Source organism: Ornithodoros turicata, chromosome 5 (genome assembly GCF_037126465.1).
Source record: "Ornithodoros turicata isolate Travis chromosome 5, ASM3712646v1, whole genome shotgun sequence".
NCBI lineage: Eukaryota > Metazoa > Arthropoda > Arachnida > Ixodida > Argasidae > Ornithodoros > Ornithodoros turicata.
The window spans coordinates 52,787,939-52,814,699 of record NC_088205.1 but is presented as its reverse complement, the minus strand read 5'-3'; the positions used below and the strand labels follow the sequence as shown (position 1 = coordinate 52,814,699).

Sequence of the window (26,761 nt, the reverse complement as noted above, 5' to 3'; positions counted from 1 at the left end):
AAATATTTTCTCGACTTCAACTTGCTTTAGAGCAAAATAAGTTCTAGCACCTTATTTCCCTTTGTCTCCTGATATGCAGAGCTAAATTTGGCTTCAATCGCACTCATATTTACTCCTCTGTCAAGATGTTGCAAGCCCCTAGTCCTCTCCGATACCCGTTCGGTGCATTTTGCCAAATATTTTCTCGACTTCAACTTGCTTTAGAGCAAAATAAGTTCTAGCACCTTATTTCCCTTTGTCTCCTGATATGCAGAGCTAAATTTGGCTTCAATCGCACTCATATTTACTCCTCTGTCAAGATGTTGCAAGCCCCTAGTCCTCTCCGATACCCGTTCGGTGCATTTTGCCAAATATTTTCTCGACTTCAACTTGCTTTAGAGCAAAATAAGTTCTAGCACCTTATTTCCCTTTGTCTCCTGATATGCAGAGCTAAATTTGGCTTCAATCGCACTCATATTTACTCCTCTGTCAAGATGTTGCAAGCCCCTAGTCCTCTCCGATACCCGTTCGGTGCATTTTGCCAAATATTTTCTCGACTTCAACTTGCTTTAGAGCAAAATAAGTTCTAGCACCTTATTTCCCTTTGTCTCCTGATATGCAGAGCTAAATTTGGCTTCAATCGCACTCATATTTACTCCTCTGTCAAGATGTTGCAAGCCCCTAGTCCTCTCCGATACCCGTTCGGTGCATTTTGCCAAATATTTTCTCGACTTCAACTTGCTTTAGAGCAAAATAAGTTCTAGCACCTTATTTCCCTTTGTCTCCTGATATGCAGAGCTAAATTTGGCTTCAATCGCACTCATATTTACTCCTCTGTCAAGATGTTGCAAGCCCCTAGTCCTCTCCGATACCCGTTCGGTGCATTTTGCCAAATATTTTCTCGACTTCAACTTGCTTTAGAGCAAAATAAGTTCTAGCACCTTATTTCCCTTTGTCTCCTGATATGCAGAGCTAAATTTGGCTTCAATCGCACTCATATTTACTCCTCTGTCAAGCACTTGTCGAGCACAGAAACTACATGACATCCGGCTTATCTGACCCGAGAAACGGTCTAACTGATCAGCGGATAAGCGTTTATTTCAATGAACTTGATCGCTACAAAATGTGTGAGCCGCGGACGCGAACGTAATTTTTCTCATTTTGCGGTTGATAAGTACGTGGTTTCAGTTTCGGCTCATTGGCATCGCAATTTTAGCGATTTATATCTTAAGTATGTACGGATTTAAATAACGGCCAGCTTGAATTCCGTTGTCTCGCATTTTCCTCAAGACATCCAATTAATAAGTCAATGAATTAATTATAGGTTAGTCGTTGTTCAGTAGTCACACAGGCTTTCCCAGAGGATATCCGCTTGGCTGTATAACCCACGTACAAAAACCGCACATGCGTAGCTCTACCGTTTTACATTAAAAAAAACTTGTGAAGGATAAAAAGACGGCCTGTATAGATTCTCCTTCAACGAAGTTCCAGTAGGACACCTTACATACCACATAAGCAGTGAAGTAGAAAAATGTGACACGAGAGAAGTACCAGATATATGAACATGGCGCCGCTGAATCCGACGCGCACTACACAGAGGCACAAAACAGCCGCGAGGGTTGAAGTATACCCTTATAAACTTCACCGCACCGCACGCTTCTAGCCAACCGTCATCCCGAATGACTTCATTCTCTCCCCTGACTTCTCGAAAAGGGTAGGCGCATGCCTTTTTTGTACCGTTTGTAAAGACGCTGGTAACTACAAACACACCCTGGAAATGCGAGAATACCAAAACATGCTAGTTTTGACACATTTGATCAGTGGCATGACGCATCGGGTCATTCTCTTGGAAGAACCCCTCTCACCGTGTCAACGTCTAACGATACCAACGACAACTGATTATGTTCACCTGCATCCAGTGGTGAATCCAGTGGGGAGCGGCGATCATCCACCCAAAATGTCAGTTTATACATTGGATTTCCCTGTCTCCCCTCATCCACTACGCGATCCGACAAAGAACCCCCCCCCCTCCCCCCCAACCGGGCGTCTGGATCGTTCGCGAAGAAAAATGTGTCTACGATCTTATTTGTTATTGGTAATACAGCTTGTTTTTGAGCGGCGGTGCACCTGCATGGTGCCGAGTTGGTGTTAATGCAACACTGTAGCTCGAGTTCCTCAAACGGCTTCCAGTGTCCCCAAAAGTAAAGCCCAGTGGAGGTAAACTGATCGGACGACAGCGTTTCTGACGCCACGTTTGACAAACACGTTCCTGGAAGCGTGTGAGCACCATAGCATCGTAACGCCGCTCATTGCACAAGCACGGGCGGCTCTACCATGCTGCGGTTGGAGAGGCGCAACCGCATGGCCGCGCATCGCCGAGCTTATGGAGGCGTCCTGCTCGTTGCTGGTCGTGCTGAAGACTGGGAGGTGGTGCCTTTGAATCCTAAGACCAGCCTTACTGTCTGACGGGTTACAAATCCTTTCTAAACGAATGCCGGCACAGTTTCCCCTATGAAGTCGGTTCAAGATGCATACTAAGCCCCTCCCCGCCTCCTTCCAGCTTTGCTCGCTCCATCTGTCCACATCTGCACGCCGCGCATAGGCACGGCTGCTTAGCAGGGCTAAGACAGAATAAAAAGAAGCAGTCAAGAAGTCATTTGGGCGGGGTTATCTCTTATATTATCAACCTGCCTTTCAAATCGGGTATCTGACGCACCGCACAGAAGCTATCAAAACTCACTCCTGTGTACAAGACAGAGGATCCCGAAGGTTCTTGAATTCACCGCCCTATCTCTTTGATATCATTCTCTAGTAAAATAGTTAAACATTTGAAAGTATTGAATGTATGTCTGCTACATTGAGTTTACAATGAACACAGTAAAAAAATAATAATAATAATAAACGGCGTTGAGACAAAAACGAAAGAAGAAGAAAAAGGACACGTGAAACGTGAAAGCATTCCGTAGTATTGAACGTGTTCGGCTTCGTTTTCATGCTGAACAGGCTGTAAAGTTTGGCTTTTTTCATCATATTTATGGTGCCAAACACCGGGAAAATATATTCTGAATTCAGTTGCAACGCTGAAGAAAGCAGCGATGACACTGGAGTTTTGGAAATTAAGCAGCAGCATTGAGTTCAATGGCCAATGTTCGACGGAAGAGGAAAATACCATGGTACGGTCTTCAGCGACGACAATTATGAACGATCTTGCGAACTTGCTAGACAAGGAGATCACACAAGTCGATGAGCTGGAAGACAAGCTTGAACATTTGTTGCTGAAGGAAAGAACACTTCAGAAGTTCGATTGGGACATTGATAATATGATTGAAGTTGATGAGCTGGAGACAAAGCTAGGGTCCTCTCAAGCGTATGAAGAGCGAATCAGCATAACGAATACAAGGGAAATGCGAAAGTTGCGGCCTACGTAATCATCAGTCAGAAGTACAGCGATGCGCGAGCGCGAGGACGTGTCACTACTTCATGACATCGCTATCGAAGTGAAGCTCCCGAAGCTAGAGATTTCTAAATTGAATGGCGAAGTCAGTTCATGGCAAACCTTCTGGAATCAGTCTGATTCTGCGATAAATAGTTATCTGGGTCTGTTGAACATTGACAAGTTTAAATACTTGAAGAGCTACCTCATGGGTAAGGCTGAAGTGGACATAGAGGGGCCTCAAGTGACTAAGAAGAATAACTGCATTGCCATAGATATTCTCAAGCAGAGATTTGGCAATAACGATCTCATCACTGATGACCACATGCCCCAACTGCTTCACCTGAAACCTGTCCATGACTTCAGGGGGGGGGGGGATATATTTAATAGAGTGAAAAAAAAAAGAAAACGACTTCAGCAACGTAGAAAGGCTACGAGCTTTGTGCGATGAGGTTCAGAGAGGAGTACGAAATCTGGAAGACTTTGGAGTTACTTGTAAGACGTATGGGGTTTTGCTGATCAGTGTACTCAAGAGTGCCGTTCCAGCAGACTTGAACTTGGAGTACAATTGGAAGCGTGCTACCGAGGCACATGTTGCAGATGAGCTATTCGAGAAGTTTTGTGGACTTCGTGAAGGAAGAAGTCGGAAGTCGAGAGAAGGGGCAGCAGCACAAGAGAGGAAACGGGCACGGTTGCCAATCTGCGCGACAGGCTGACACTAGGCAGCATCGTTCGCAAGCGTTGGTCGAAGTCATGGCAACTGGAATACAAGGTTCTCCTGCAGACGACCCGAAGTGTGTATTTTGTCTAAAGAGAGACATCCTGAAAACAGCGCATCGATGGTTTCGCTGCACTAAGAGGAATCATACTTCTCGCTTCTGCGGGAAGTACAAGTTGATGAGATGCGGAAATTGCGACGGCAAACATGTTACGTCCATGTGTGACTCGAATTAGACTGTTCGCAGAGAAGTTGCAGGTAAGCATAACGAGCGGAGTAACGTTACACTCTTCGCTCAAAGTAACAGCCAACGACGTATGTAGCCAACACGTTCTTCTACCGACGGCACAGGAATGGGCAGAAGGAGAGCGAGACAGGATGCTGCTTCGAATGATTATAGATTGAGCAGGCTAGCGTACGTTCATACGTTGGGACATTTCGAAAAAGCTGCGTTTGAAAGTGCTTCGACAGGAAGGCATTAGCATCTTCACATTTGGTGACGAATCCGCGAAGGGCCAACAGAAGTATCAAAGAATGGAAGTGCGGCTCAGAAGTCAACATGACCGAAGGGAGGTGCGTGCCCTTGTAGCACGCATTGTTGCTGCGACGTTGAAGCAACTGCTCATCTAGGCACCTGAACGTGCCCTGGAGTCGCACAATATTTTCCAAGTCGTTGTGGAAATGTCACCTCAAACATTGCGCGAATGTGGTTAATGTCCCCTTGATTTTTTTTTTTTTTAGCAACGATGCTGGAGAACATTTCCGCACTTTCGGCTGATATAGAGAACGCACTTCTACAGATGTCACTCCATACAGATGACATGGTACCAGTACATTTATTTGGTACGAGTCGACATTTCATCCTGGCAAGGATCTCCCAAAGCTAGTGATATGGAGGATGACAATGGTTCCCTTTGGAGCGACATCGACCCCCTTTCTGTTGGCAGCAACCATTCGACATCATCTCGGGAATATAATGGAGTACGCACTAACAAGAGCAATACTGAGTGAGAGTTTCTACCTTGACGGCTTTGCCACAGGCGCTGAAGGGGATTTGCAAGGAGGCATTAGAAATTATGCGTCGGGTAGGAATGCAACCCAAAAATGGAAGTTCAACGACGAAGACCTAAATGCTTTCATGTACGAGGGATGGGACGGAGTCTAATACGTATCCATAGGCAACGTGGGGACACGAAGGTACTAGGAGTCAGATGGGAACCCTGAGAAAGATCAATTCATATTCAAACTTGGAAAGCTTATTGGCTTCATGTGCACTCGGAAAGACAGCAAGCGATTCATCTTGCAAACAGCGGTGCGCATATTTGACCCATTCGGATTTCTTACACCAGTTACAGCTACGGTCAAGGTGCTGTTTTAGAGGATGTGGCAGCTTGGAACACGTTGGGACGAGTGTATTCCCAAGGATTTGGACGAATAATGGGACAGGTGCTGCAGTGATTTGATTTGATTTGACTTTACTGGCGCAAGGATAACCGCGCCGAATAATTTTGTTGAGTTACGCTACAGGTCCAACTCCGTTGCGACGTCACGACGAGTCGCGACACCGCGTTTTTCTTTTTTTAGTCGTGTGTCGTCCCTCTGTGTGCCCACACTCAGGTTTTTACATTATCGAGATCATCCACCATGCAGCCTGCATCTACGCCGTTTCGCATTAACACTGTAATGAATTCTACACGTTAACAGATAAATAATTCGGCTTTCGAAAAGGTTACTCCACAGAAACAGCGGTAGTCACGTTCACAGAAAATATAAAAGCAATCCACAGACCGACCGCTGTGGCGTCGCTCATGATCTCAGTCATCTCGCGACGTAAACCCTCAATTATTATTAAAAAAATATAAAACTTAGCATCGATTCTGGCAGAATTACTTCTGCTCTGCTCATCGGCTTATCCAAGGCATTTGACTCTGTTAATCGTGATACCTTACCTGATAAATTAGATACAGAATCTGCGGCTCTCCTCTTGCCATTATTTCTAGTTACCTATGTAACAGACAACAAAGAGTACCATTCCTAGTTATATCCCCAGGTGTAGCAGCCACTGACCAGGCCCCTATCCTTGGTCCCCTGTTATTTCTCATATACCTAGCTGTCTTTAATACTCTATCTGCATTCTATCTGCCGATGACACCACTATCTACTCAGATACTATCTACAGGTACTAAGAGTTCTTCGTTGCATAATAAGCTAACGTATGATTTCGCTCGGCTGGAACATTAGAGTGAGTGTAATCATTGAAACATTCATGTCTTCGAAACCAGTCCCATTGTGTTCCATGCACCACACAGAGCCCTCCACCAAATATCGCCTCTTTATATACAGGATGGCGAAGGCAGGTGGGGTGCATGCGGTAGGGGCGACGTGAGCCCTAGTCACGAGTGTGTTCAGGGGTTGCCGAGCTGACGCGTCGTCAGGGCGAGTGACCAGCGGGTTGGCGATGCGGGAAGGGAGAGCGTTGCTCGACCAGGTGCCGCTGGAAGATCCGTGGAGTACCATCACGATGTACGTGGAGGCCCGGCGAAGTGTGAGGGACAACGGCGTACCGCAACCGGTACTGCGCGTCGAAGCCGAAGGGCGCCGGGTCAGAGCGAGAAGTTGGTGGTCTCCTATTACGAGCCCCCGGTACGAAGTGCTAGAGGACTCACAAGTTGTGCTGTAGCGCCATCGACTGCTGTCTGCCTTGGGTTTGGTGGTAGTGATGAGGTGGGATGAACTGAAGCCTGATGGTGCTTGTCGCTCTCGAAATCTGGGATGGTAAGAGGCCGAATTAAGCCGAACATGGTGTTCTTCGTCCGGGACACCAAATGTAGAGGAGATGGTCTTCCTTTACACGAGTCCTGACCGGCGATGATGGAATGTCTCAGCGGGCAGACGTGCGTGGCCTCATCCTAGGACGGTGCCGCTAGAACTGACGAATCAGCGCAGTAGCGCCTGGCAGCAGGGGCCATCGTCGTCGTGCATCGGTGGGCACCACACCCTAAAAAGTGGTTCCTCTCCCATATCTCATCCTACTAGAAATGGCTCTACTGTTTTTTAAGATGCGGCTAGCTACGATTTTTTTGTCCTCCGAACACATTTCTTCTATTGCGGCATTATATACCAGGTTCTCAGCACATAACGACATTTATCTCCCAGAGGTCTACAATAGGTATGGCAAGTAGGCATTCGTTTACAACGCAATGAGCCATTTGTATGAGAATGCAGAGCGCATGCGCGGCTCTCGTTCTGACTAAAAACAGCCGGAACCATTACTACGCTGACGCTACTGTATACCATTTTCCTGTTCCTGGAATGCTTCCGTCAATTAGTGAAGCTACGCTTCCCAGGTTTTAAGCACCAAAAATGTAGGGAAAGGACCCAGGAACGATAGAGAACAGCTTCAATGCAGAATGATTGCACTGCTCAACAAGCGCAAGAGTCTTCCTCTTCCTCAAAACAGTAGTGCGCAGCTTATTAGTCTGGCATAGAATGGCACGGCGGGCTCCAGGGTCATGTTGTATACATCAAACGGAAACTCAAACACCGTCCAGAGAGAAACAGTGAAATAGGGTTGTCAAAACTTAAGATGGATACTCAAAAAGTGAACAGACACAGTACGCTGGAACGAAAGGGATGAAAACTGACGAAGCCGTGGCACCTCCTCACGTACATTTGTTTTCAGCCAGTAGCAGTCGACGTTCGAGAGGGCGCCATATCTCATGCAAATGGCCCACTACCACATGGAACTCGCTAGATGACATTACAAAAACCTCACAATCAATAGCACAATTTAAACGGTAGGTTCCGATTAAGAACATTCGTTTAATACCTCTCTTTTATCCATATCATTGACCCTCGCGTTATTATGTTCTATTATTTCTTTCGTACATGTGCCTTTCATTTTCATGTAACTCATGCTGTCTTTCTTTTCATGTAACTCATATGCAGTACACGCGACACATTTATTATCGATAATGTTTACTAGTAGATACATTTAGTATTTTGTACCTTATTGTGCTTCAATTTTGTTGTATTCTGCGTATTATTTAATAATGTTTACACCTATGAATAACTTTAGTCTGACCTAACAATAGTCTTGTAAACATTATTACCAGACGATATATGTGTAAAAATGCAATAAACTGAATTGAATTGGAAAAGAAATGCTAAAATAGGGAATGTGAGTATTTATGGTGGATCATGCCAGTAATTGATTCCATCATTCAATGAATGATGTGTTTCGGGATGCACGTAAACAAGGATCCTCATACTTGATCGTATAATCCTCTTTCTACGCCGACCAATGGGCAAGCTTTGAATTCAATATGCACAGTGGTTGTGTACTGACGAAGACCAGCTAACAATCATTCCATTAAGTTGTTACTCGTCTGTGGCGACTAAAAGTATAAGTTTGCAGTGAGCAGTATTACAATACGAAATTGTATAACTGAACTAGCCGCACGTATCAGTGTCAGTGAGCACGCAGCTGTATTCCTATACTTACTGTTAATTTGCGGACTTATTTTGCAGGTTGCGGATCGTTTAGAAAAGGCGGCAGAGGTAATCACATTTCTGAATCATCAGCTGCAGCGAGATGGGATACTTTGATGGAAATTACTTTCTAGTTTCTGTATACAGGACCTATGAAGAGTTGTGTCTGGTGTCATGCATAGTAAGCAGATGAAAGCTGTGTGGGGTTTTTAAGTGATAAACTCTATACCTTTTGTATACAGTATGCAGGAAGTAGAATGTGTAGACTTTCTGTACACTATGTGTAGAACATATACTAGGCACGGAAGTTCCTATTTATGGACATGTTGTGGTACTGGTTATTTGCTGCACATTTGACGAACAACTAATACATGATGTGCCCATGAATGAACATGGATATAATTGTTAATTGTATTATTGTGACTTACCACTTCAGACAACGCGAATGCTTATTGTTACTGTTTATATTTATTGAAACATTTACTGTTAACTTTTTATTATTGCACTTGACACTGCTGCTTCTACACTGTTATATGGGAAAAGGTATAAGGAATAAATCAGAAAAACAAATAAATAAGGAAAAAAGGTTAAAATGGAACAAATCAGGACTGAAGTAACATTTCTGTAGTTGATTCTAACCATCTATACTCCGTCTAAACCGCGTGTATGGCACAAATCGTGGTAGCTGATGGTATGACACGTGCGGTACAACATTACTTTGGTGTGGAGATGGTACTGTTTTAGTTACAGAGCAATATATTAACCAGCCGGGGGAAGATTTATAGTGCCTGTTCTTTGTTCCTTAAGTAAAAATCTATGCGTCCTTTCATCGGCCGTGAAGTCGCATCTCATGCGAAGACTCCTGCACATATTGCCATGCCGTTGCGCTGTGGGGAAACCTCAGACTTTAAGACTAACTTCGCAAACAATACTTGCGGTTACCATGGTAGAGGTAGCATTCCAATGAAGACTGCTTGGGAATGCTCGCATGTTTTCTGTGGTGGGTAATCCATTTGCGCTACCCAGATCCCAGGTCAATAGGGTTAGCACCAACAACACCTAGATAGAGGAAGCCTGGTCACTCGTCGAAGTGACGGAATAACTAAGAGTCAGCCAATCAGGATAGTCTTTTCAACAGCAGTATAGCTAATCACGAACATGCTTACAGCAGTCGTAACCATTGAGACGAGCCACCGTCTGCTTTATGGGCAGCCACAGTCGTCTGCGAGTACTAAACGTGCCCGCGTACTAAATGGGGGAAAAAAAAGAGCGCAAAAATGTCCCATATTTTTCTCAATCTTACGCAACGATTTTCTGGCAAACGTGTTGCACTTCTAGTAGACAGGTTTAAATTTGCAAAGCTAGCTTCAGTCATCTACAAGTTCTTGAATAAAGTTCGCAAAACTAGCAGACGAATTCTGATTTAATGTGCCGAGGTAGCGAAGGGGGGGTGAGGAGGCATTATGCAAGTGTTCTGTATCTACTTTGCTGTAATAGTTTCTATAGGAATAGGTCTCCAAATATTCATTGGAAACGCCTTAGGATTAGAGAGACTGTAGATATTCCTATTGCTTTCATACCTGTAGTGTCCAGGCGTTTGTATGCAACTCCTATATAATTTAGAAACCTTTTTATCTATGGATGCCTACTTAGACGAATGCAGACTAGTAAGCACGGCTATCATTCACGAATATACAAGGAAATTATTATAGATAAACAGCAGCAGGTTATGAACCTAGTGTGCTAGGGTCGTCGCGAAGTTCACAAGCGAAGAAATTTCATGCCATGCGGATGAGCATGACGATATAGGACGCTCTCCGTGCCCACGTGACGGCGCTTACTGTGAATCAAACCTAGTTCAAAGCGATAGAAAATGTGCGTATAGAATGGTAGCCAGAAATGGTAGCCAGCCTTATAGAAACGCGTGCAGAGCAAGGTGTGCCCACGAAACTTCCAGCAACTCACTGTATCGCACATCAAGAGGCACTGTGCTGCCGCGTAGTTAAGCTTAAGCACGTCATGTACGTTATCGTCACCACCGTTAACACTATTCGGTCGAGGGGCTTGAATCATCATCTGTTTGCCGATTTGCTTCAAAACTTGGATGTCACGTACAAAGTCCTGCCTTATCATGCAGAGGTCAGATGGCTCAGCAGGGGGAAAATACTTCCACGTTTCTTCGACTTTCAAGATGAAATTAAGGAATCTCTTGACAACAAGAGAAAAGAATGCCAGGCTGAAATAAATGGCCGACCCTGAATGGTCGCGTGACGTAGCGTTTCCCGTTGACGTAACTAACCACCTGAGCATTATGAATATGGGCCTGCAGGGGAAAGCTCGCTTGATCACAGCGATGTACGACAGCGTCAAAGCTTTTGTGAGAAAATTGGAACATTGGGAGAAACAGCCAGTGTCGAAGAACCCCTTCAACTTTCCTTGTCTACAAGCAGTTGACTGCAAGAATGATGAAACGCTTCGCACATACTCGTCGTCAGCAGGTCGACGGTCGGTGCGGTCAGCGGTCGGTGCTGCGGCGTGAGTTCATGTCAAGGTTTCATGACTTTGAGATCCTCGAGGCGATGTTTAAACTGTTCGCCGACCCTTCTCAGTTATTCCAGAAGACGTTGAGCCCGGGCTCCAAATGGAACTAATAGATCTCCAGTGTAATTCCAGATTGCGACAAAAGATTGACGAAATTGCACTCCCGATTTCTACAAATATGTAGACAGGATATCGTTTCCCTGCCTGATGTCTAATGTCAGCCGTGTGTTGTCGATGTTTGGAGGCACACACGTATGGGAGCAGTTCTTTGCAATGATGAATATGAACAAGTCTAAGCTGAGGTCCCAACTGTCTCATGACTATCTTTGAGCCCATATGAGAATTGCCACTGCAAATAAAATGGTACCGTGATAATACACGTAAGGTTTGTTTGCGCAGTGTGGCGACATGTTGCATGCGCCGCAGGGTAGGACTGCGGATAATTTGGACCACCTGAGGTTCTTTTGACGTGCGCTGGAAATCTCCGAGCACATTCAAACTACAAGTGAACCTCAGGAATCTGGTGAGGAAGAAGAGGCCTTAAGTGTCGTCAGCGCATCGTAGGAGCACGTCTTCCTGTAACCTTGTTGCGTTTAGTTTATTCCGAGATGCATAGCCTCCTGCCGTTGGCTATAATGAAGTCGATATTGTCTGTTCTACTTGGTATTTCCCTCACGCTTCTCTTCTTGACGATAAGATCGTAGCCAACGACATCCATGTATCGTCTGAAGAACGATATCTGCGTCATATTAAAGACAGCAGAGAAAGTTGCCGCTACGCCACTCGGCCTCGGTCACGCGGTCCCCCAAATCAGAGGCAGTTTTTGTGTACGTTCACTGTCTGCGGCATGGAGTGGTGTATGCCAGGCCAATGCGGCCCTCGACTTAGTTAGTGTTCGAGATACCTGGCGTAGTGATACTGCGAATGCTCGCGATGGTCTCTAGGCTTTGCGCGTGTACAGAACCACCAACGCTGTCCCTTACATACGCAAAGGCGATAGCGTACGATGCGCTGGCACTCACTAACACCTCCGCCCTCTCATCAACGGGTTCAGTACTCGCTATCGCTATCGATGTCACGACAGAGAACAGCGGAACTGAATGTGCATGACATCGCATATTCAATGACATTATGAACCCCTTACTTAGAAAGTCAGTACATTAGCTTATAGGCTTGCTCTTGGAGCGAGTGATATGTATGTAAATGTACGTAAATTTGATTTACCTTTTGTCCTGGGGAAATCGAAGGAAGGAATTATAGCCTTGATGTGTTTCCGCACCCTTTAGCCGTACAGTAGTTCCTTTTCGCATCGCTCTGTTGTTCCCTGGGGTTGCAATCAGAATCCTTAATCGAGCCCTACAACTTTTGATGGAGCCTACAAACGCGAATACATCAGCCTGCGCCTCAGCAAACCGCATGACAACACAACGGGCGGACGAGACGCAGGTGCCACGCTGCCAGCTGCCAGAGCAGAAACGACCAGATTATTCACTTGAAACGAGTGTCAGCCAAACGAGAAGTGCGACATTACGGCTAAGTGCGAATGAGAAGGTGCCATCGCTTGGAGAGGAGTAACCGCATCCCAAACCGTTGTACTAAAGCTGATCAAGCGCGCTCTTGCTGTGAAGGGGTAGAGACACGCAAGGGTAGAGGGAGGTACCCACATATACCAACTGAATAGAAACTCGCGCGAGAGCGGTAGAAAAGCTGCCGTTCTAAACTTAGTGCATAGCATTACACCTTTTTTCCTAGAGTGTACGTGCACTACGTGCAGCCAAAGAGCATCTGCTACTTTCTTTAAATAAGGAAACACAGAATGTCTTGAATTTCTGGTCTCTAGTTTAATCGAGCTTGTAAGATATGACGTCTTGGGAGGTGCACCCTTGTTTCACATAGCATCCTCATTTGAGACTAAGTGTTACCAATAATAGCAATAAGGAGATTTAAGCCACCTACATGTGATTGACGTCTTGGTTCTGTCTGGTGTCAGCACAATGAAAACGCAAATATATAGATAAGGCGAAATGACATGATTATTTACGGCAAAATGCAGAACACCATTATGTCAGACCAGCTGATGCGAAGCGTTGTTACTACGTTTTCATGCGCGAACTTCTATTTTCAGGGTGTCAATGAAGACTTTCACAAAGCGGAAAACTTTGTAACAAAGGTGAGTATACAGACGGTCAGTTTACAATAAGTGCAGTGGAGTAGCCAAAAAATGTTTCGGGTGGGCTTCTACGGGGACTTTACATGGTGGGAGAAGGATCGATCAATGAATCGTTTATTTCCTTTTTATGGGCGGAAGAGAAAGCAAAAAGCATCAGACCTTTGACAAGGCTCCTCTCCCCATTTACGTACAGTACAACAGCTGTTTATACAAAAAGTACCGTACTGTACAAACAAGATAGAGTGTAATACACGAAATACTATCTTACGAACGATTGTAATCAACATGATACAACTCAAGCAGCACACAATATTGGGCCCATATTGGTTGGTCATTGGTGATACGTGTCCAACATGGTGCCCGTTTGCAACTCAAACTGCAAGCAGTTTGAGTAGCTCTGGCGTGTGTCCGTCACCGTCACGAAAGTGTTTCGCTCCTTTGTACTCTCGGAGCGGGTTGGAAATTTTTGGTTCATAGAATGTTGCGATCCCAATGGAGGCTTCTGAGGGATGTTTGGCATTGGCAGTCCTGTGGGACTGCCTGCCTAGCACTAGTTGATCCTGCTCTTCGTTCTTAGGGTGAGGGCAGTACTATTTTTGAAGTGTGATGTGGGCAAGCTTTCGCTTGTCCCATCCTACAGTTGGCAATACAACTGCCTGTGTCCTTCAGCAAGACGGGCGTAGCACCTGTTCTTCGTTTTTGGGGCGAAGCAGTGTTGTGTTTGTAATTGTATGCAACGTGGATCAATGAGATCTGCAGAAATGAAAAACCAAAAACAAGATAGAAGTAATATCAGTAGCGGGTATTAAACCGGATAATGCTTTAGTGTTACACGTACTCCCCATTGGCGTTATCACAGATATTGGCAATATTGGCGCAAAATGGGCTTGCCAATATGGACAGTCCATACTGGTATGGAGGCTGGTTGAATTCCCCATATTGGTCCAATATTGGACGACTATTGACGTACTGCTTGGGTGTTTATCACATAAAAAAATTGAAAGTTCACATTTGTTTACTGAAAGGGATCAACATTGTTTAAATTGTTGTTTAATTGTTGTCGTCAATTATTTAAACTGTAAATTGTTTAAATACTAGTGGCACTATATATTTCAAAGATTGTCTACCGTAATTCCTCCTACATAGAGGCGATTATAACTGCTCCCATCAGATATGGTAACTGTGTGACTCGTCTGCGTAAATTACAGATTTCAAGAAAAACAGCATTGTTTCTCCGAGTGCAAGTTCAAAATGTCAAGCCTAGTTTGAAGTTATAAAACTTCGAAACTAGAATAATTATGTATCTGCCAAATAGGCATTACACACAGCTGTTTGTTTTTTACATTGCATTACATTTTTTTAATTACACCCAGATGGTTCATACTTGCAGCCATGACAGTGCACCAAACTAAGGAAACAAAACAATCGTTGTACCGCGAGTAAAATAATGCATTATCTCTAACCGCGCCGTTTCAGACAATAAATGGTAATGTTTGCTCAATGTCCCATTTACTAGTGCTGTCGTCAATTGTTTAAACTGTAAATTGTTTAAATACTAGTGGCACTATATATTTCAAAGATCGTCTACAGTAATTCCTCCTACATAGAGGCAATTATAACTGCTCCCTTCAGATATGGTAACTGTGTGACTCGTCTGCGTAAATTACAGATTTCAAGAAAAAGTTAAGAAACGTGCAGGACTGCAAGTTTCTTAACAATACAGTTTGCATGAATATTCCAAGTTAAGCTTTCAGTAAATGTTACTCCTAATGTTTTAAACATGGACACCTTTTTAATTTGTCTACGCGCATAGGCAGTATTGACGCCTTCCCTTAATACTTTGTTATTGGGTCTAAAGAGCATGAGAATATTCAGTCCATACTTTTAAACGTTCTAGGGTACTGTTTACTGCTGTTTCTATTCCCGTGACTGAAGAGATTCCGTAGAGATGAGGATTCCCCTCGGTTCCCTCTCCCAAATACGCTACAAAGAGTACGATACCAGGGCGTGGGGGAATATGTTTAATTAAAAAAACGAAAAGAGAGGGAGGAAGGGAGGATTGTGGTTGAATCCTCCGGCTAGATCACTGAATTAGTGTAACTTATCGAACCGTCTAATGCGTTTTGGGTGTGAAATTAGCCGTCACTAAATTCAGAGCGACATTACATTCAAGCCTGCTCGCAAGTTGAAACATGACATGACCTATCTGTGGCAAGTACAATATGGTATGTGCGTCATTCCTGCTCAATAATGCACTTGCAAAGAAGATTGAGCACATTTGGCATTGATTGAGCATTGGCGGGTAGCCAAGTGAAGAGTGTTCCATGCTTGAACGCTGGACGTGATGTTTGCTGTTTTGGACGTTAGCCCCAGCTGAGTGAAGTCCAGCTTAGTAATGCAGAAATTACTTCTAGAGCACTAGCGTCATAATTGATTGAAGATTTTCGACTGCATAACAATTGCTAAACACTTCAAGCTGGTGACGCAACAATGATAGACGGTACGGTTCGGCTCTGCAAGGGCAAAAACGTGCAATGTCTCCATGATGCTCAACTACACGCGTTTTGCCTGAAGCAACGGTAGGCCTCTTCATGTTTCCATAAACAATCGGTAGTTCTCTTTATTCTTCACAGTCGCTTTGCATGATACTCCGTGCACTACATAATGCGAAATTTCATTTCATTTATCTCACTCAAAGGTGTTTCTTGGAACACATTACATGAGGAAAGCACGATCACATCATAAACAAATAAATATGTGAGACACACGAAAAAAGGTGAAGTTACAACAAGTTATAACAATCTTTAGGTAATTCCGCATATAAGGTAACACAAAATAACATGTATAGCACAGCGCCTTGAATCTTTTGGGGGGCGGGGTTCGTTGGCGATGGCCTGAGGAAGGGCATTCCAGTCTGGAATGCATGACAAAACGGGGATAACGTAGAGTGGTTAGTGTGAGCGAAAACAGTGATCGTTCCTGGACAAAAACGTTCGTGGTTTGCAAAACATTGAACAAAAGAAGCTTAGTCTTTCAACATTAGTCTTTTCCCTGTAAACATCTATGGTTTGGTGTGAGAGGCGCTCCTTCATGAACGTAACACTTGCATCCCACCCGTATTCCGAAAGGATGAAACGCACTGCCCTATTCTGAACTGACTCTATGCTGTTGATGATATATAATTGGTGAGGGTTCCATTTGAAACTGGCGTACTCGAGCTGAGAGCGTACAAGTATTTTGTGAACTCAGGTCCTGACTTCAGTGGAACCCTTGTTTAGTTTTCGCCGGATTACACCTAACGACCCGCAAGATTTAGAGACTGTATTATTGATATGAGTATTCCATGTTAGGTTATGAGTGAAAGTGGCACCTAGGTAGCGATAATGAGCCACACTTTCCAGGGCTGTAGAGCCGAGCGAATATGTATAGTGGATTTTGGTCTTCCCCGTTGCAAACGATATGGTTTTTGTTTTCTTGACGTTGGTTCATTTGCCATGTGCTGCACCCGTGCATTATTTGGGAGAGGTCATCCTGAAGCAAATTACAGTCGGCAGTAGACGTTACTTGTCGGTAAATCACGCAGTCGTCAGCGTATAATCTGACAGTCGACGTCAAGGAATCCAGGAGGTCATGTATAATAAGAATAGCATGGGGCCCAAGGCTGAACCTTGGGGTGCCCACGACATCACTGGCTCATCTAGGGAGCGTGTACCGTTTATGAGAACGCCCTCTTGTCTGTCAGTCACGATCCAGCTAATTGAGGTTGGGTGTATCTGGTAGTATGAGAGCTTATAGAGCAATTTTCTGTGGGGTACTGTGTCAAACGCCTTTGCAAAATCGATAAAGACGGCATCCGTCTGGTAGCCTTTATGCAATACTTGGTGAATGTCGGTAGAAAACTCTAACATTACTAGCTTTTGCGAAGAACATGTGGGTTTTGAAACAGTTGGTCAGTGCTAGAGAGAAAGTTCATTACCTCTGAGTAGATTACATGTTCCATTATCTTGCAAGTGACACTGGTTAACGATATACGTCGGAAGTTGGACGGGTCGCTTTGCCCGCCGCACTTGCGAATCGGGACAATGGTACCATATCTCCAGTCTGACGGCACGGAAGCACAGCACATGCTTTTTTGAAAGAATGCTGTTAGGATATGGCTAATGGTATCAGGAACCAGTTTTAATAGTTCGGCGTGTACACCGTCACGACCGGGGGCCGAAGATACTCACACGGAGTTTAGGATACTAAGTATCCCCTTCGAATTGGAGGTCATTGGCTGCATATGTGGCACTGCTATAGCCCGCTCGGGGGGTTGGGTTGGGATATTCTTCGATGGTGAATACTGAGCCAAAAAACTCATTTATTACGGAAGCAGCCTGGAAATTAGAGTGATGTGATTCGTCAATGGAGAGAAGCACACTTTGTCGTGACCTTCGCCAATGATATTCTAGAGTCGTTTCGGATTGTACTTTAAGATGTCCAAGAGACCACGACGAAAGAAATTTGACTTTGCATTCTTGATTGGAGACGCCTATTCTTTGGCTGTGTCCAAACACGAGTGTTATTTGTTGTCTTTGGTAACGCATAGAAGCGCTTCTTACGGTATGTGAGCGATGAAGCGACCACTTCACAGATATAACGCTGGCGAATAAACTTCGTTGTGCAAGAAGGAGATTCACACGAAACAAGTCCACAGTGTGCATTGAATTGTTGCCCTCGCTATTGGCAGCATGAACTGATCCCTGCGCAGCGCCCGCAGCACCAGGTGCAGGGCAACAGCCGTTACCTTGAACAATACCCTGCCTGTAAACTAACCTACCCTAACCAAATTCAAACTAATTCAGCTGATCTCATTTTGCCGCTATGCTAGGCCTAGCGGTAACCGAAAACTTCGCTGTTTTTCATGGCAGTAACTTCTACTGACGTCATGATCATACAACATTGCGAGATTTGTCAGTCGTATTATTCAAAACTATCATTCCGTCATTCTTCATACCAAAACTTTAATTTAGAAACCTGGGATTTTGAACGATGGATTCTTGACGGCGGGATATCGTGGCATCCCTTTGAAGTGTATGACGCAGAACGCAGAGGTGACACAAACCCGGCATTTTTGTAACTACCCTCAAGCGGGTGCTTGTCTGCCATCTTGTCCTGGTCGCACGTCATGGAAAACGTCATTTTGAGGTCATGTGACCTTGTTTACATGTCGCTCCGCTTGCCGACATATTTTCGTCGTCAGAGCATCAAGAGGTGAACGTATTTCGCAAGCGTAAACTATGCGATGCTTCTTCCGCAACACGGTAACCCATTTCGCCTTAGTTTAAGTACATCGCATCCACTCAGCGACTCTTAACGCGCGGTCATCATCACATCTTTGGAAGTTGTCAACAGTACGAGGCTTTATGCGCAAAACTGCGCGTTTTACTGTGAGATTATCGGATAAAAATAATTACCGTGATCGAAAGCCATCTAAAACGTCGTGCAGGAACAACAATCACATTGTTTACAAACGGTTTGGCCGCCGATCACGGGCGCCGCCGTATTGAAGGTCACGTGTGCCTCGACGTTTGCTGTGACGTACGACCAGGACCTGTCCAGGACGCATTGCGTTTGCCCAGCACGCTTTCGTCTACGTAGCAATACATTGGATGCCACCCCTGTGACGCAGAAGCTCGGCCGCATGCGCTGTGGCCCATGCTGATTCTCACGTGACCGACAGCACCAGGACAGCAACACTGAGGTCCGTGAGCATCCACGGGGTACTGGGAGCCCGTGATGTGGTTGTGAACATGTGAACCTGTGACACTTGATCATCCTGGTTCTTTGGTTTTGGTTAAGTGTTCGTCTACCGTGCTCTTGTTTTCAACGACTACAGACTTAAAACAAGGGTGTACTTTAACTCATTTTTTGCCACATATATAACACCCTTTTGGAGAGTACAATTACGCTCAAAAGGGTGTCTCCTCACTCCCTCAAGGGAGTAGCATAGCACCTTTCTCCCTATACTGGAGAGTAATATTACTCCCCGGCAGGGACAAGGTGTTATGCTACTCCCTTGAGGGAGTGAGGAGACACCCTTTTGAACGTAATTGTACTCTCCAAAAGGGTGTTATATATGTGGCAAGGAAAGGAGTTAGAGTACACCCTTTTTTTAAGAGTGTAGGAAGAGTATGACTTTTGTGAATACATAGCACTTTCACTATTCTAGATTAGGAACTTTTGTATATTCTTAATTGATCTGTGCCATTTGTAATACCGGAGCTCCCTGACGTCATAATTGGATGCGCCATTTTTGTGGGAGAACGGCCAAGCAGAACGCAACGTGACATTGCTCGCTGTTCTGCTCGTTGTTCGCTGTTTTTCGTAATTCATAAGTGCGATGTGATCATATATACAAGTACACACAGAGAAGAGAGAAAAACAATTCTCAACGGAATTGTTAGAACAGGAATTGTTCATATCTCTTATATGTGTATTTGTATTCTTGTAGGCTGCTAGGATGCTTAACTTAATTATTCCACTCTCCCATTCCTTCGCAAACCTGCCGTTGAATTTACGATAAATGTTGTTAATTCTGTGTTCTCATGTATGTCATTGACGCTATTTTTCAGAAAGTACTGAAATACGCTAATACGGCAGTAAAGGTGTGTATATTAAAGTTTCGTTCATCGTTTGAAGTATGTCGTGAAACTGATGAGGTTCTATAAGTGAAGTCGATGCAGGCGAGCTTAAAGGGTCTGTTGTACGCATTTAGAAACGTGGGTACGAAACCGTTACCAGAATGCGTGTAATCGTTTGACAGTCTGTTAAAGCTCAGCTCCGCCGATTTTCGACTGCGACAGAATGGAGCCATGCTTGGGCTGTGTGTTCGTTTCCGCACAGGGAGCATACATGTGAAAAATTTTCACCCATTTGTTTGTAGTTTTTAAGAAAACATTTTTTAAATTTCCCTGGCACGGCGATTCTGTGGTCCGCAAACCCTGACCAATCCCGGCTTCGTCCTGGCTTAGCCGCGCTCGTGGCTTGGCTAACGCCAAATCGTCGATGCGATGGCGGAGATCTATGGGCGAAGGCGAATGTTTTGGGTGTGTTCCGTGATAATTGCTGTCGTTAATAGCCTCAAAGATAGTTTTTCCGGTCTTCTTTAACAAGCCCTACAGGATGGCCTCGTTGTGCAACGACGGCCGTCGTGAGCGGACATTCTGTGCCCGCACTGTGCTTCATGCTACCAACAAGACCTAACACCTAACGTGTGATGTACACTTACGCATTCTCAATAGCTTTGGCTGCGCGTGCAGAAAGCACCACCAAAGCTATTGAGAACGAGAACGTGCTCGAAGACGAAGTATTCCTTATAAGAAACATGATAAAACGGTGCGGGGGTCCCCGATAGCTCGTGACAGCTATTTCAGCACGATACAGCGGCCATGACGGAGTGTAAACACAAACTGGTTGTCAGGCAGAGCTGGCTAGGTGTGGCTATCCAATCTGCGCAGTTCCAAGTATGACGTCACAAGTGGAACCGCCTCCCGGTAGTTTTTCTCAAATTTCTGACGAAGGAGCATGGAAATTTGGAAAGCAATGTGCGTTGATGAATGAAGTTGGGACCACGGTTCTGAATATCACAACGTCTTCATACTTTCGGAACAGCAGCGGAGCTGCACTCTCCCCATCATCTTTCTCTCCCCAGCAGAACTCAAATATACAAACAGCGCAACACACGTAGAATCACCTTAACGCACCAGTTAACCGGCGAACACATTTCTACAAACAGTACTGTCAACTCGCAGACCAGGTGAACACAGTGATATTTCGAAACTATGAGGCCGGAGTCACACTGGTTATACACGTGCTCCAAACATGTATGACAACATGTCTTCAAACATGTATGGAGCATGTATAATGCTCGGTCACACTGGTTATACAATTCTTGTTTGACAACATCGTGTGGTCCAAACGCGTGTATGATTATACATAGTCTCGAACATATGTTGTTCAAACATCGGTCACACTGGTTATACAACTTGACTGGAGTAACAGCGGGAGTGGCTTAAACCGTGATGTATGGCACACGTCAGTGTCACAGTAACCAACCGAGGAGTGTATATAGCTTCCATTCGCGGACATCGCTATTCAAAATGTACGAAGACGACGAAGACGGGGCTGTACTTGCTGATTTTCGATTGCTTCATGCTCCATGTGCGCAGGCAAAGTGGTCGCCATTTTGAACGTACGTGCAACACAATGTCGCGAACACTGACTTACAACTTACTCAAGTGTAAAATAACTCACGCGCATCACGATGTTGTTGACACTGACTCGTGCGAACGAAAACTGCCGTGGCGAATACGCCCGTTTATCCAACTTGTCCATCACTGTTTTTCGGCAGTGCCCAAATACATCGTCGTGTGTTTGACAACATGTTGTCAAACATAGTCAGAGCGCTTGCTTGTATGACGGCACGATCACACTGGTTATATACACGTGTTTTAAAACATGTTTTGCCGGTGTATAAGCAGTGTGACCAGCACTGTATGATCATATATGTTTAAGGCATGTTTGTTATAAACGTTCGTCATACATGTACGACGGGATGTTCGTGTATAATGTATAACCAGTGTGACTCCGGCCTTAGCCGAGACCAGGACCCCGCAGCTCCACATACAGCCAATAGTTCCAGCTAACTCAGGCAACGCTGGGCATGCAACCAAGGGAAATCAACTATGATGCCTATAAATCGCTCAATCAGAAGTCTGTCAGTTTTGCTCACCTTTCGGCTGGTGTTGGCTACCATCGGCATTTACTGCATTTCATGCCTGACGTGGTGTCTGGACGCAGTGGTAGAATTCTTACTGCCTACTCGCGCCGGAGAGCTGAGGAGTATGTGACCGCGAAAGCCCCAGCAACAACGAGACGACATCAACGTAACGTGAACCGAATCAAGCGTGACAGATGAACCAGAGGCAAGCGCACGCTTGAGTTGCTTTGCCAACGATTGTCTCAAGAACATTTGCTTCAACTTCGTGTCGTCAACACTAGTAGCTTATTATTATGACATGTCAAGGGGTTTAGGGGGTTCGGTGTTAATGTCCCCGGCTGCACGAAATCGTCCAGGACTGACACACATTGAATGTTCCAAAGGCCGCGGGACAAGAACACGAGACGAAATATTGAAGCAACAATAGCCAGTAGATATCTTGGTGCGAAGAAATATCGTTATGTCTGGCACATCTGTTCCTCACATTTTGTGAAGGACACCTATTTGGAGACGGACATTCTGCAATTCCGCCTTGAGTTAGCTCAAAAAGGGATGCTGCTAGAGGCTCGCCAGCACGGTGATGCCAATCCACGCCAAGACTGGGAGGTGACCCGGGTACGAATCCGGTCGCCGGATATGCTGTTTGCACTGTTAGAAGGAAAGGTATAATAGAGGTATAATGAGGTATACATCAGGCCTATATAAAGTACAATATTTATACCTCATCACCCCAGTGTGTATCCTGTGTTGCGAAAAGTAAATTGGCGAAGTGCAGGTTGGACGTCCACGTGCATTCAACTGCGCATGAGCTTTCTTACCATTCCATGTTCATCGCTTCCCGAGTAAACCTGTCTTCATCACCAGTCTGCGAGTCAGTGTGTGTTAGTAGGTATAAAATACAAAGCAGGGCTAAAGTACCATATTTATGCCTCATCACCTCAGTGTATACCCTCTTTAATCCATGTGTAAGGTGTAGATGGCTCAGGCTATACCTTTCACTGCAGCTAAGGGTATAACAAGATGTACAACTCTAGGTATAATTCTTTGACTTTTATACCTTCAGAGATTTCTATTCATTTAACTGCACAGCGTTTGGTACAACATTAATTTGTGGTGGAAAGGTATTATATCAGTTAAACAGTAATTTATTTAAGAAACACAGTCAGTAATACAGTGATCTTTTAATCAATCGGTATCATTTTTATAACATTCAGGTATGTTGTCACTAACTGATGCACAAAACATGACAGAACATTGATTTCGCTAGGCTAGTCAGTATAAGTTCACGATGAAAAGAGCCCAGCACGGAGGAGGACTGAGAATGAACCACGCCACACAAGCGCTCACTCGCAGATACAGAAAGTTTATTGAAAACAACAGATCTTATAACGACTACCAAAGGAACTGCAATCGAGATTGTAATAATGCACCCACATCTGTCAACGCTACCCCTTATGTCGTCTGTGTGCGTCTGCTTCGGAGTAGCTTGAAATCGCACGTTATGAAGACAAGAAACTCACAGGAAAACACGGTTTTTGGTTCGGCGGCGTGTCGACACGCGTGCAGGTGGCTCCCCTTATACTTCTTCCATTTCAGGTTTGCAATCCATCTTGCTAAGGTAATAAGTATATAGCACACAGACAAGTATAGAATATCATAATTTAAATATACCATAAATACTTGGCGGCTTTTCGAGTTGTAAAACATATGCTCCCACTTGAGGTAAGCAGATCGGCGCGCATGCGCAATCAAAGTCTAACTTCTGCAAACGTTTTCGAATTTTCCGAAGAAGAGCTCGAACGTCACGAACTTTTGCCAATTCGAATGTCGAAAGGTTCGCTACATGTGTAGCTGTATCCATACAAAACACGAGAGGTCAAATGAAGCAGCGCCGGGCAAATATATGCTGGATGATGTCAGCAGTGTGCAGGGTGCCTCAATACCAGCTCCCTCTGCATGGGGTGAAGGTGCGTTAAAGGATATGGCCAGGAACAGTTCAAGCGCCTTCTTGCTCAGGCTGTGTGTTTGCTCAGTTTACAGATTCTTGAAGTCGGAGAACGATCGCTCCAGTTCTGCAGAGATGAGAGGCAAAAATCTATATGCTTGTTTTGCATCTAACGTTTAGAGTTCTTAGTGAACGCACCCACCATATGTCAGGTTTTTTATCCAGGGACTTACGGAGCTCAACGCGCACTCAGCGAGCTGGCGACGAAGTTTTGGCACCCCGGCGAGGGTGCGGCACGCGCTTTCAGTGCAGCAGTTGCCAGCACTTGCGCCCGAAAATCCGACGCTGTAGGAGAGATGGCGAAAAAATGCAGCTCTCGCTCCATCCCCATGCAGCAGTATTATCGACTGGTAAAAATCACGTTCTCTATAGGCGTGGCTGATAAATAACGGGCCATTTCAGAGAAAATCTTCCCAACCGGGACAGTCTGTCCGAGACACTGAGCACAGACTCGGGACAATCCGAGACAACGGAGTTGACGAAAACCAGATGCAAACCACCTGGTATATGTATTCCCTTAGGTGACACTATTATCGGGACATTTTTCAATATCGGGACAAGCCCCGAAAATCCCACTTTTAAAAATAACAAATTTGGGAGCAATTTCCTGGAGAATAATAGGCTACGACTTCACAAATTCTGAGATACTCTTCGTCTGACTTAAGGGACTTTGCAAGTGAGGGTTCGGAGCTTCCTCATTGTAGTAATGGACAAGTGACAACATTTCGGGTTGAAATTCAACCGTGTTCCTGACTGTGTTTTCTACCTAAATTACTCCTCAATTACGATAATTCTGTTTCTTCCAGAAATTATCGTTGCGGCATGGCATCTAACAAACTTGTCTACCCTTGGTGATAAATTGAGCTGGGTTACCATCCTGCGTATGTTGTCGGCCGAAAGATGGCACCCCAATCGAGGAGCGAAACAGTCCCGTTGTACCCGTCTGCAAGTGGTCGCTGCAGCCGTGGTGAACGGGTTACCATCTTTCCAAACTTTTTTTTTTTTAAGAGTGCAGTTGAACAGTCGCAAAAACTTAACGTAAACACTCATTTCCTTTTTAGCAACGTTAGTTAGTAATGTGATGAATGTTTCCATGACAATAATAGTCAATTGGGAAGTAGAGTTCACGGTTACATTCAAATTGAGGGACCACCGATTTCGATTCTAACATTAATTGGGGTTGGTGAAACCGGGTCAAAGCTGCGTATCAATAGCCCGCACACATTTTTGGGACACTAACCACCCTAAATTTGCTTCCACATTTAACGATATCTGGAACGAATGAGCACATATTCCGTAGAATATATGATCATCCAACACATTCCAACAAACTCCAGACAACCACCAACATCACAGGAATATCCTGTGGACATCCGCTTTGAGACAAGATATTCTGGTGATGTCCACGAAGCACCATATGACGCCACGCGGACGTAAAATATATTGCCAAAGTTGCATTCATGTGTGTCCCTGGTGCGCCCACTGGATGTCCTCACTGGCGTTTCAAGGATGTTGTACGGTCATGCTAGCCCCTCACAAATATGATTCACAGTGCCCATAAAGCTATGTATGTAGCCGAATTACATGCTGGCTTCACTGAACTACATCTAGGTTTTTCGAGGAAGCATGCTCTCTATTGTATAGGGAAGCATGTCGCTATACAGGGTGTCTCAGAAAACTATGCCACCTAGGATCTTGAGGTTAACGGCATTTGTTCTTAGTAGGTTTTTGCCACCGCCTGATGTGCATGTCATGTAAGCTAAGTTAAATTATGTAAATTTTTGCGAAGTGAACTCGGAAATTTGCCAAGTAAAGGTCACTTTTTTACCCCACCAACATGAAGAGCGTGCCGAATTTACTCAAATTCATGATAATTGACAACCAATGACATTCAGGATTTATCCTATCGCGAAAAATAGCCGAACATCATTCTTTTCGAGGCACTTGAGTATGACGCGCGAGGGCTTTTTGAGCGCAATTGCCCACAGAGTGATCGTAGCAAAAGTGACAGTTCCTGAAATTGGGAGAGAGAAGGTATGATCCCAGCAGAAGCCCGACGCGATAAGCTCCGTCTGTGTTTTCTCCTTCTACCATTCCTGTGTGGGCTGGGTTTCCAACCGCCTTTCATCGGACTGACAATGATTTCGCTGAAAAATTCATCGCGCGCTATCCTCTGCTCCTCTGCTAATACAAAACACACTAGAACTCTTTAACGAATGTAATCAATTTATTGAGCAAACATAACACTGGTGTGCACCTGAGATCACATTCATAGGAATGTCACTATAGCCTTGTGGCATACTTCTATAAACTTTGTGGAAGTGACTAAATATCACAGCTTGTGCTTACATGAAGAAAAATAAATAAATAAAGTAAAATAAAATGCTTAGAGATTGTCATCATTGGGAGCACTTCAATAAAACAACTGTAAAATATTGCAGAATTAACTGTAGCTTGTTTATCACAGCTCACTTGAAACCAATAAAAAAGTTTAAATATATGTTAGTGAGCATACAAGAACACATTCAGAGATATAGGAAAGCCATCACCCCATGATGGTACCCTACGACAATGGCTTCTCTAAAAGTCTACAGCCAAAGATAGCATTACCTCTCAATGTTACCTGTAAGAATACACCAAATAAAAAATTTCACAAAAGAGCA

General features: G+C 44.6%; 1 protein-coding gene across 2 annotated transcripts in view; it reads left to right on the top strand.

Moving 5' to 3' along the window:
• Positions 1 to 26,761, top strand: part of LOC135396041 (uncharacterized) — a 534,032-nt gene that overhangs the window by 312,442 nt on the left and 194,829 nt on the right. The window contains exons 12-14 of one of the 2 annotated variants that reach the window (XM_064627098.1): positions 8,661 to 8,690; positions 13,288 to 13,332; positions 19,947 to 19,979. In XM_064627098.1, coding sequence (XP_064483168.1) covers positions 8,661 to 8,690; positions 13,288 to 13,332; positions 19,947 to 19,979 — 108 coding nt within the window. The remainder of the gene's footprint in view (positions 1 to 8,660; positions 8,691 to 13,287; positions 13,333 to 19,946; positions 19,980 to 26,761) is intronic. The other variant, XM_064627099.1, reaches the window with a different exon arrangement.